At 40.1% G+C, this 12,299-nt stretch overlaps 1 protein-coding gene across 1 annotated transcript; it reads left to right on the plus strand.

Annotated features, from left to right (window-relative positions):
• The first annotated feature begins 1,021 nt into the window (after positions 1 to 1,021).
• Positions 1,022 to 12,261, plus strand: LOC118359698 (serine/threonine-protein kinase Sgk2-like). The gene is made up of 13 exons (XM_035738320.2): positions 1,022 to 1,186; positions 2,077 to 2,147; positions 2,265 to 2,323; positions 3,037 to 3,094; positions 3,644 to 3,727; positions 4,561 to 4,692; positions 5,099 to 5,211; positions 5,315 to 5,351; positions 5,652 to 5,738; positions 8,891 to 8,986; positions 9,145 to 9,300; positions 10,850 to 10,939; positions 11,104 to 12,261. The coding sequence occupies exons 2-13, from the start codon at positions 2,130 to 2,132 to the stop codon at positions 11,257 to 11,259; spliced, it is 1,086 nt and encodes a 361-aa protein (XP_035594213.1). The 5' UTR covers positions 1,022 to 1,186; positions 2,077 to 2,129; the 3' UTR covers positions 11,260 to 12,261.
• The last annotated feature ends 38 nt before the right edge of the window (positions 12,262 to 12,299 follow it).

Raw genomic sequence — 12,299 nt, forward strand, 5'->3', positions numbered from 1 at the left:
CTCAGAACAAAAAGTTAATTGCTTTGCCACATGTTTTGCAGTATTACTTTAGTGCCTTGTCGCAAACAGGAGGCATGTTTGGGAATATTATTTATTCTGTACAGGCTCCCTTCTTTTCAATCTGTCAATTAGGTTAGTAATGTGGCGTAACCATAATGTTGTTGATCCATCCTAAGTTACCTCCTATCACAGCCATTAAACTCTGTTTTAACTGTTTTAAAGTCACCATTGGGCTCATGGTGAAATCCCTGAGCGGTTTCCTTCCTCTCCGGAAACTGAGTTAGGAAGGACACCTGTATCTTTGTAGTGATTTGGTGTATTGATACACCATCCAAAGTGTAATTAATAACTTCCCCATGCTCAAAGGGTTATTCAATGTCTGCTTTTTTTGTTTTGTTTTTACCAATAGGTGCCCTTCTTCGTGAGGCATTGGAAAACCTCCCTGGTCTTTGTAATTGAATCTGTGTTTGAAATTCACTGCTCAACTGAAGGACCTTGCAAATAATTGTAAATAATTTTAAGCACTATTATTGCACACGGAGTGAGTCCCTGCAACTTATTATGCGACTTACTAAGCACATTTTTACTCCTGAACTTGCCATAACAAAGGGGTTGCTTATTGACTCAAGACATTTCATATTTTTATTAGTAATTAATTTGTACAAATTCTGAACAACACAATTCCACTTTTACATTATGGGGTAGGCCTATTGTGTGTTGGCCAGTGACCCACCCCAAAAAATGTAATGAATGCTGTAACACAACAAAATGTGAAAAGAGTAAAGGGGTTTGAGTACTTTCTGAAGGTACTGTATCTACTAATGACATTAGTGACAATGTTATGCTTCTCTCGCTTTCTCACAATTCAATTCAAAGGGCTTTATTGGCATGGTAAACATGTTTACATTGCCAAAGCGCGCACGCACGCACGCACGCACGCAGACAGATAGAAGTGTTCCCTGCCCCTCAATTTCTTTAATGATTCACTGGCACAGTGGAACCACCCATTCATGACGTGATCCCAACCAGTCACTGAAATCTGTAGTCTAATGCAGGACAACAGTGCTGTGCTCTGCGCTGGGATACTTGACTCAATCTGCGGGGCTTCAGTCAGTTGACAAGATATCGCTCCGGCTGCACGCACCTGCAACAGGTGGCCTAAGCTTCGTTTTAACATTCACAAAAGGTAGGTTGATAATGTACAGAATGGACTATATAATGTTACAGTAGCCTATAGATCCTTTTATGTCTTTACATTTACGGGGAATTGTTTGAAATACAGTTTTATCATGTTCTATAACACTTTGGAGAATGTCCTCGAATCCTTTTGAAATACTCGAAATAGCCTTTGTAAAACACTCGAGGAATACAACGGTAAACATTAATAGGCTAGTAGTCGATATTAGACCTTCTTTGATATATGTATGCATGTTTTAGGCTGTCATAAAAGGTCTGCTGAATTTTGAGTAGTTTGTTTGCACACCATTTGCATGTATTTCACAACAATGGTGTAGTTTTAGAATATAATGCCTATAATAATTCCATACCTCTGATTAGATGGGTAATACACTTGACTTTAAATATTTATCAACCTTCAAATGAGTTTGTAACTAACTTTTCACACCTCTACTGTAGCAAAATACAATCTACTCTTGAGGACATATGACTGATCCACAAAATTGTATTTAGTTAAAGTAGAGGTTACTGTATTTATTCAGTAGACCGAAAGGTTAAACATTTCCCAAGATCAAGGAAAGAACATTTCAAAACATTCATCCATTCTTGGCAAGTGACTGTGTGGGGGAGGTTTGAATTGGTTTGAATCATGACCTAAGCCATCCTCTGCACATTTGTGGACGTGGGAATGGCAAAATAATATTTACCATGTAAACGTGTCCACTGATATGAACTCTTCAAAACACTAAATGTCCTTCGTTGTGCCTGTGTTGGGTTTCAAACCAGAACAACCAGTTTCTCAGGGTCAGACTGGCATAGGGGAACCAGCAGTAGCGTCACACACAGATGGGGGTGCTATCATATCACGATGTTCCTACTGTGTCCTTTTGTCAATGACAGGTCTATGAAACACTGATGTAGGTTCCCCGGTGAGCACGGAATGGACCAAGACAATGGCAAATTCTAATCCAGTGAGTGTTTCTGTGGTGTGGTGTCCAACCACAGACAACCAGGCTGTTGTGCAAATGGTTACTGGTTGTTTACACCACTTTGCTCCATCATTCATCTTTTTTCTGTGTGTATTCTAGCTTAGATCACCATCCTCCACCCTCAGTGAGATCAACCTGGGACCTTCAGCAAACCCACAGTATGTACAGAGTCATGGGTTTCAATGATCCATAATGCCATGTAGAACTGACATCTGGCAACCCTTTACCAATGGAATTTTGGTCCTGATGTCATATTCATTCATTGCAACCACAACATACACTGAGTGTACAAAACATCCTCTCTCCATGATATAGACTGACCAGGTGAATCAAGGTGAAAGCAATGATCCCATATTGATGGCACTTGTTAAATCCACTTCAATCAGTGTAGATGAAGGGGAGGAGACAGGTTAAAGAAACGTTTTTAAGCCTTGAGATAATTGCGACATGGATGGTATATGTGCCATTCAGAGGGTGAATGGGCAAGAGTGCCTTTGAACCGGATATGGTAGTAGGTGCCGGGCGCACTAGGTTTGTGTCAAGAACTGAAACGCTGCTGGGTTTTTCACGCTCAACAGTTTCCCGTATAGATCAAGAATGGTCCAGTCAACTTGGGCAAGCATCCCTGTGGAATGTTTTCAACACCTTGTAGAGAAGGGGGGTGCTAAATATTAGGAAAGTGTTCTTAATGTTTTGTACACTCAGTGTACATTGCTGTACATGTGTTTTTGAGGCTTGATTAAACATGTTATTTCATGGATCATACCAGTCATGTTGCGAGACGGTTGTCTCTGCCATAACCTGTTGCGATGGGTGTTATGTCCATCCATATGACACAAATATCTGTATCATCATTCCTGTCTTGTTTCAGTGCCAAGCCCACTGACTTTGACTTTTTGGCTGTTATTGGAAAAGGGACCTTTGGGAAGGTAAGTCTGCTGTTTGCCTGATAAAAGGCTGCATGCCTTCATCAATGATTAACTTAGTCTATGCAGGACTGTTAAGGTTACCTTGATGTGGTCCTTCTGTAGCACAGTTGGTAGAGCATGGCGCTTGTAACGCCAGGGTAGTGGGTTCGATTCCCGGGACCACCCATGCGTAGAATGTATGCACACATGACTGTAAGTCGCTTTGGATAAAAGCGTCTGCTAAATGGCATATATTATTATTATATTATTATTATTATATATTATTGATGTAAAGGCCAAAACCAAACAATGAAACAATCAATGAGGATAGTTTTTCACGAATTGTACTCAGGATGAGCAGCCATTTTTAATTCTTCCAGTTCAGTCACAGTCCTTTTTCATTGTCAATTACTTTTTTCTATATTTTGTGTGACAGATAATATAATATATTATGTGTGTACTCATTGCCCTTCTATTTTCAAGATAGGGTTATGATAAGAGAGTGTCATATTAGGAGTTGACGTTTTGAGGAAACAATCAGAAATGTACTGACAACCACCCTGCATCCAGGTCCTGCTCGCCAAGCTCAAAGCTGACAATAAATTCTATGCTGTGAAAGTTCTACAGAAGAAAGTAATCCTGAAGAAAAAGGAGGTTGGTCTATAAACTTTTAATTTGGTTATTCATTATCACAACAAACTCGCATATAGTTTATTTGTGTTCTGTTTTAAAGGTCAACTCAATTCCACTAGCAAAACCCTTCATGTCAGTATATATTTAACGTGTGTATGATTTTCATTGTGTAGCAGAACTGGTTTAGCCTAAATCTGTGTTGTGTTTCTAAGATAACATCTAATCTAATCTGAAGTGTGTTCTGTCCTTTGTACTCCGACAGACAGATTTTACAGCCCCCAGCCTCCCTTTTGTGTTTCATACTGTACATTACCATAATCAGTAATGTTATATTCCCTGGGTTTTGTATCACTTGATAGTTATAACAATCAGCAAATGAATCTTGGACTTTCTGAGCTACTTACAGGCACACGTTATAGCTGACTGACAGACTACTCAGTCCTGTAAAAATAATGACTCCCTCAAGTGAAGTGTTACCTCAATGAAGCCAATTTACTTTATATACTGAGAGCCTGTTGCCTGCCTTGGAAACCAGAGCCATAGCTAAAGTGGAGAACACTAATCAGAAGTGTGTAGGTGGCTGCACTTTCAGCAGCATAAATAACACTGAGGACCTTGTAGGAAAGAGGTGTTCTCTCTCTCTCTCTCTCTCTCTCTCTCTCTCTCTCTCTCTCTCTCTCTCTCTCTCTCTCTCTCTCTCTCTCTCTCTCTCTCTCTCTATATATATATATATATATATATATATATATATCGTCTCTTGTCATGTGGTTGGGGCCAAGACAGAGGCCTGTATTCTGCTGTGTCCTGCCCTCTGCCTCGTGTCCGCTGGTTCAATGCTGCCTTGTGTCCTCCAGCAAAAGAACATCATGGCAGAGAGGAACGTGCTGCTGAAGAGCCTGAAGCATCCTTTCCTGGTGGGCCTCCACTACTCCTTCCAGACCCCAGAGAAGCTCTACTTTGTCCTCGACTATGTCAACGGCGGAGAGGTAGCTAGCTAATGGCCCTGGGTCTTGTTTCTCAGGTTTCATATGACTGTTTGGATATGGCAAATGATAAAATGAGTGGACTGTAGCAATGTTCCCAATAAGTAATCCTTTATTAATATTAAAGCTATCAAGCTATTGACAGCACAGAAGCAGCAATGCAGTGTGGCATAGCCTCAAGCCCTTGGCTCAATCAGTGTAGTGACAACAAACACATTACTCCCCTTTAATCATTGGCTCAGTCCAAAGTCTCTGTGTCACGGCGTTATTATGAGTTAATAATGTAACAGTAGTAATATTACATGCTTCGTCAGAGTCAAGCGTACTGACAGTTAAAACAACATGTCATAACGGTTTTCTCTCTCTCCTTTCTCCCTCTATCTCTAACATGTCTTTCTCTCTCTCATAGCTCTTCTTCCACCTGCAGAGGGAGAGGTGCTTCTTGGAGCCGAGGGCTCGGTTCTATGCTGCTGAGGTAGCCAGTGCCATCGGCTACCTTCACTCCCTCAACATCGTTTACAGGTCAGACACAGTTTACAAGGACATATTCAGGTAGAAACAACACATTATTATGTACAGTATTGAGGTTAAGTGAAACCAAATATATTTTTTTGTTGTTATTTAGAGATCTGAAGCCAGAGAATATTCTCTTAGACTCTCAGGTAAGTGTTGACTCATAAGTGGATATAATGTTCTTAGACTCAGGTAAGTGTTGACTTATAAGTGGATATAATGTTCTTAGACTCTCAGGTAAGTGTTGACTCATAAGTGGATATAATGTTCTTAGACTCTCAGGTAAGTGTTGACTCATAAGTGGATATAATGTTCTTCGATTGTTTTCAATATCTCAACTCACCTCCTTCTCATCTTAGAGAAGATAGTTCAAGAGTTCACAATACAGGATCATATGCAGTCTGTAAGTTCCTGTAATATTGGGATGGTGCTTAAAACGTGTGTTCCAGGGCCATGTGGTACTTACAGACTTTGGGCTGTGTAAAGAGGGAGTGGAGCCAGAGACCACCACGTCCACTTTCTGTGGAACCCCTGAGGTGAGGGATAGCCCTGAGATTGTGTCTGTGCTCAATGATATGTTAAAGATAACCCATGTCTAATAGTCACATGTAGTTCTATACAGTTGAAGTTGGAAGTTTACATACAGTTAGGCTGGAGTCATGAAAACTCATTTTTCAACACCTCCACAAATTTCTTGTTAACAAACTATAGTTTTGGCAAGTTGGTTAGGACATCTACTTTGTGCATGACACAAGTAATTTTTCCAACAATTGTTTACAGACAGATTATTTCACTTATAATTCACTGTATCACAATTCCACTGTATCTCTAAGCTGACTGTGCCTTTAAACAGCTTGGAAAATTCCAGAATATGATGTCATGGCTTAAGAAGCTTCTGATAGGCTAATTTACATAATTGAGTCAATTGGAGGTGTACCTGTGGATGTATTTTAAGGCCTACCTTCAAACTCAGTGCCATCATGGGAAAATCAAAATAAATCAGCCCAAAAATTGTAGACCTCCACAAGTCTGGTTCATCCTTGGGAGCAATTTCCAAATGCCTGAAGGTACCATGTTCATCTGTACAAACAATAGTACGCAAGTATAAACACCAGGGGACCACGCAGCAGTCATACCGCTCAGGAAGGAGACGCGTTCTGTCTCCTAGAGATGAATGTACTTTGGTTCGAAAAAAGTGCAAATCAATCCCAGAACAAAAGCAAAGGACCTTGTGAAGATGCTGGAGGAAACAAGTACTAAAGTATCTATATCCACAGTAAAACGAGTCCCATATCGACATAAACTGCACATGGGGACAAAGATCGTACTTTTTTTGAGAAATGTCCTCTGGTCTGATGAAACAAAAATAGAACTGTTTTTCCATAATGACCATTGTTATGTTTGGAGGAAAAGGGGGAAGCTTTCAAGCCGAAGAACACCATCCTAACCGTGAAGCATGGGGGTGGCAGCATCATGTTGTGGGGGTGCTTTGCTGCAAGAGGGACTGGTGCACTTCACAAAATAGATGGCATCATGAGGGAGGAATACTATGTGGATACATTGAAGCAACATCTCAAGACATCAGTCAGGAAGTTAAAGCTTGGTCGCAAATGGGTCTTCCAAATGGACAATGACCCCAAGCATACTTCCAAAGTTGGAGTGGCCATCACAAAGCCCTGACCTCAATCCCATTTGTGGGCAGAACTGAATAAGCATGTGCGAGCAAGGAGGCCTTACAAACCTGACTCGGTTACACCAGCTCTGTCAGAAGGAATGGGCCACAATTCACCCAATTTATTTGTGGGAAGCTTGTGGAAGGCTACCCAAAATGTTTGACCCAAGTTAAACAATTTAAAGGCAATGCTACCACATACTAATTGAGTGTATGTAAACTTATGACCCCCTGGGAATGTGATGAAAGAAATTAAAGCTGAAATAAATCATTCTCTCCACTATTATTATGACATTTCACATTTAAAAAAAAAGTGGTGATCCTAACTGACCTAAGACAGGGAATTTTTACTAGGATTAAATGTCAGGAATTGTGAAAAACTGAGTTTAAATGTATTTGCCTAAGGTGTATGTAAACTTCCCACTTCAACTGTATACAGTGCCTTCAGAAAGTATTCACACCGACGTTTTCCACATTTTGTTGTGTTACAAAGTGAGATAAAAATGTATTTAATTTTTTTTAATCTACGCTCTAGAAAAGATACTCTGTAATGTCGAAGTGGAAAAAAAAATCTAACATTTGTTTTGAATTCATGGAAAATAAAATACTAATATATCTTGACTAGATAAGTATTCAACCCCTGAGTTTGCAAATGTTAGAATCACCTTTGGCAGCGATTACAGCTGTGAGTCTTTCTGGCTAAGTCTCTAAGAGCCTAGATTGTACAATATAAGCTCTGTCAAGTTTGTTATTGATCATTGCTAGACAGACATTTTCAAGACTTGCCATCGATTTTCAAGCCAATTTGTCAAAGCTGTAACAAGGCCACTCACAAACATTCGTATTGTTAAGCATCTCCAGTGTATACTTGGCCTTGTGTTTTAGGTTATTGTCCTGCTGAAAGGTGCATATGTAATCCAGTGACTGTTGGAAAGGACCAAGAACCAAGTTTTCCTCTAGGATTTCCCTGTGCTTAGATCTATTCCATTTATTTTTATCCTAAAAAAACTCCCTAGTCCTTGCCTATAGCAAGCATACCCATAACATGATGCAGCCACCACCGTGCTAAAATATGAAGAGTGGTACTCAGTGATATGTTGTGTTGGATTTGTACCAAACATAACAGTTTGAATTCAGGACAGGAAGTATATTTCTTTGCCACGTTTTTGTCAGTATTACTTTAAAGGCTTATTGGGAATATTATTTATTCTGTACAGGCTTCCTGATTTTCACTCTGTTCTTTATGTTAGTATTGTGGAGTAACTACAATGTTGTTGATCCATCCTCAGTTACCTCCTATCACAGCCAATAAACTCTGTTTTAACTGTTTTAAAATCACCTTTGGCCTCACTGTGAAATTCCTGAGCGGTTTCCTTTCTCTACGGCAACTGAGATAGGAAGGGCACTTGTATCTTTGCAGTGACTGGGAGTGTTGATACACCATTCAAAGTGTAATTAATAACTGCACCATGCTCGAAGGGATATTCAATGTGTATATATATATTTTTTTTTACCCATCTACCAATAGGTCCCCTTCTTTGCGAATCATTGGAAAACCTCCCTGGTCTTTGTGGTTGAATCTGTTCTTGAAATTCATTGCTCGACTGAGGGACCTTACAGATAATTGTATGTGTGGGGTACAGAGATGAAGTAGTCATTCAAAAATCATGTTAAACACAATTATTGCACTGAGAGTGAGTCCATGCAACTTATTATGTGACTTGTTGAGCACATTTTTACTGCTGAACTTATTTAGGCCATAACTAAAGGGTTGAATACTTATTGACTGAACACATTTCAGCTTGTCATTTTTATTTAATTTGTAAACATTTCTAAAAACATAATTCCACTTTGACATTATGGAGTATTGTGTGTAGATCAATAAAACAAAATCTACATTTCATCAATTTTATATTCAGTCTGTCACACAACAACATGTGGAAAAAGTCAAGTGGTGTGAATACTTTCTGAAGGCCCTGTATATATCTGTTTATTTAACTCTCTCTGTCTCTGTAGTATTTGGCCCCTGAGGTTCTGCGTAAGGAGCCCTATGACCGCACAGTGGACTGGTGGTGTCTGGGAGCTGTGCTCTATGAGATGATCTATAGTCTTGTACGTTTTTCAATCTTATATGGCCACTGTACTTAGCGCAATCTACATAAATGTCCAAGACAATTATGTTACCAACTTCAGAAATGCTTCTTGAGTAGCTGGCTGCTACAGTACTGTGTCTGTTCTCTGCTCTACTCACCCTGTTTCTGGTTTTCTAGCCCCCGTTCTACAGCCGGGACGTGTCAGAGATGTACGATGGCATCCTACACAAGCCTCTGCCGCTGCCCCCAGGGAAGTCAGGCGCTCTCTGTAGTCTGCTCCAGGGCCTCCTGCAGAAAGACCAACACCGCAGGTTGGGAGCCATTGCTGACTTTGTGAGTCACTGACTGGACCGTGTCCATGGACCATGGCACCTTATTCCCTTTCAAATAAAATCAAATGTTATTTGTCACATACACATGGTTAGCAGATGTTAATGCCGAGTGTAGTGAAATGCTTGTGCTTCTAGTTCCGACAATGCAGTAATAACCAACGAGTAATCTAACCTAACAATTCCACAACTGCTACCTTATACACATTATACACACAAGTGTAAAGGGATAAAGAATATGTACATAAAAATATATGAATGAGTGATAGTACAGAACGGCATAGGCAAGATGCAGTAGATGGCATTGAGTACAGTATATACATATGAGATGAGTAATGTAGGGTATGTAAACATTATATTAAGTGGCATTGTTTAAAGTGGCTAGTGATACATTTTTTACATCAATTTCCATTATTAAAGTGGCTGGAGTTGAGTCAGTATGTTGGCAGCAGCCACTCAATGTTAGTGGTGGCTGTTTAACAGTCTGATGACCTTGAGATAGAAGCTGTCCTTGATGATCTTTATGGCCTTCCTGTGACATCGGGTGGTGTAGGTGTCCTGGAGGGCAGGTAGTTTGCCCCCGGTGATGTGTTGTGCAGACCTCACTATCCTCTGGAGAGCCTTACGGTTGTGGGCGGAGCAGTTGCCGTACCAGGCGGTGATACAGCCGGACAGGATGCTCTAGATTGTGCATCTGTAGAAGTTTGTGAGTGCTTTCGGTGACAAGCTGAATTTCTTCAGCCTCCTGAGGTTGAAGAGGCGCTGCTGCGCCTTCTTCACAACGCTGTCTGTGTGGGTGGACCAATGCAGTTTGTCCGTGATGTGTACACCAAGGAACTTAAAACTTACTACCCTCTCCACTACTGTCCCGTCGATGTGGATAGGGGGGTGCTCCCCCTGTTTCTAGCCCTACGTGGGCTCTGATTACAAGTAGTCCACTAGACGCCATTTCTGCAGTGGTGTAAAGTACTTAAGGAAAACTACTTTAAGGCACTACATAAGTCATTTCTTGGGGTATCTGTACTTAACTATTTATATTTCTGACAACTTTTACTTCTCTACATTCTCCCCCAAAATAATGAACTTTTTTTAAACGGTCCAATTCACACTTATCAAGAGAACACCCCTGGTCATCTTTACTGCCTCTGATCTGGTGGACTCACTAAACACACATGCGTCATTTGTAAATGTTTGAGTGTTGGTGTTCTCCTGGCTAGCCATACATTTTAAATATAAGAAAACGGTGCCATCTGGTTTACTTAATATAATGAATGTGAAATTATTTATACTTTTGATATTGATACTTAAGTATATTTAAAACCAAATATTTATGGACTTTTACTCAAGTAGTATTTTACAAGGTGACTTTCACTTTTATTTGTCATTTTATTAAGGTATCTTTACTTTTACTCAAGTTTGACAATTGGGTACTTTCTCCACCACTGCATTTCTGAAGCACACTATGCCATTGCCGTTTACTGTTTCACACATTTTGAGTGAGTTATACACTGGTCATGTCTTATATCATCCTGAAATGTTTTTGTTTTTTACAGCTACAAATAAAGAACCATGTGTTCTTCTCCCCGATTAACTGGGATGATCTGTACCACAAGAGAATCACTCCTCCATACAACCCCAATGTGGTGAGTTGTTTGTGCTGCCAGCTGTTTCTTACCATCTTCTATAACTTAAAAAAAAAATTGTAAAACTTTCTTTCACTACCTCATCTTTGTAACTTTCAATCTTACCTCTTTTCTCTAGCACTCCCCTCTATTTCCTAACAAGTCCCCTCTCTCTTCTCCTTTAGAAAGGGCCAGCGGACACACAGCACATAGACCCAGAGTTCACCAGAGAGATGGTGCCTAACTCAGTGGGCTGCACCCCTGAGCTCAACGCCGGCACCAGCAGCTCTAACGCATTCAATGGCTTCTCCTACGTTTCTGGTGAAGACAGCTTCCTTTGAGATAGGAAGGTTCCTCACAGCACCACCACTGTCGAGGTCGAAGTTACCCGTAACCACATATCTACAATTCGATTCCTTAACTACAAATCCTAACCTTAACCTTTAAGTCAGGAGGATAAACATATATTTTACCCTGGATTCAACTTCATTGGCCACGGTCATAGAAATGGAGCACATTGAATATCATGCATTTTTGCGTAGGTGAAGCAAGAAAGAGATGTTGTAAGAAAACATTTAAATGCACCACCCAACTGTTGCTTTTTCTGTAGGTGACTGCCCTATGAATTATATTTATATGAACTCGTCTCTGCTTGAATTCTCATTTCAGGACAAAGTCTTTTGGCACATCCAATCATGCTGGACTTTTTATTTGCTAGCAGACAGATGTTGATTTAATTATCCTTTCACTAAAACGTAAAGTCAACCGTGTGACTACATAAAGGACATGTAGATACAGTACACACTCCGAGATGCTATGTGTAGAAGGTAAAGCTAGGTTCTATGGAAAGTTGTGGTGTATGGATTAAGATGGTCTGATTATCACTAGAACAGGCAGACACAAATGTGTGTGAAACTCTAGTTGAACCCATTCCTCTGCTCTTTAAGTGCTGCTTTTAATACAAGCACTGTGGACTTTCCAAACATTTCTTATTCTTAAACTCGTTTGTTGAAAATATACATTTTTGCACATTGATTTGTGAACATGCTGTTTCTATTATATCACTGACTTTTAGTAGATTAGAGTACATAAAGGCTTGACTCAAATGATGCGTCCAGGAATGCTTAACAGCAACATAAACCTATGCCAGATTATTCTCACAGCTGTAAAGGTGCATGCCATGGTGCTATTAACCTTGTTAAACAAAACATGTGATTGTGTCAGCACAATGGGTGACATTAAAGACTGTTGACATGCCAACACCATCTTAAAGATGACTGACATTCAATGAAGCCCAGTTACAAGTATGTGTACATAACTTCACAATAAATCACTTCCCTACCCATATGTTTACCGTGTCTTGCATTGACAGATTTTCCAT

This window comes from Oncorhynchus keta, chromosome 27 (genome assembly GCF_023373465.1).
Source record: "Oncorhynchus keta strain PuntledgeMale-10-30-2019 chromosome 27, Oket_V2, whole genome shotgun sequence".
NCBI classification, from domain to species: domain Eukaryota; kingdom Metazoa; phylum Chordata; class Actinopteri; order Salmoniformes; family Salmonidae; genus Oncorhynchus; species Oncorhynchus keta.

Bases quoted from the DNA above. Each gene is read 5' to 3' on its own strand.
- LOC118359698 (XM_035738320.2), top strand. The intron at 2,324-3,036 runs GTATGTACAGAG...GTCTTGTTTCAG, and splicing joins GGACCTTCAGCAAACCCACA to TGCCAAGCCCACTGACTTTG. The intron at 5,739-8,890 runs GTGAGGGATAGC...CTGTCTCTGTAG, and splicing joins CTTTCTGTGGAACCCCTGAG to TATTTGGCCCCTGAGGTTCT.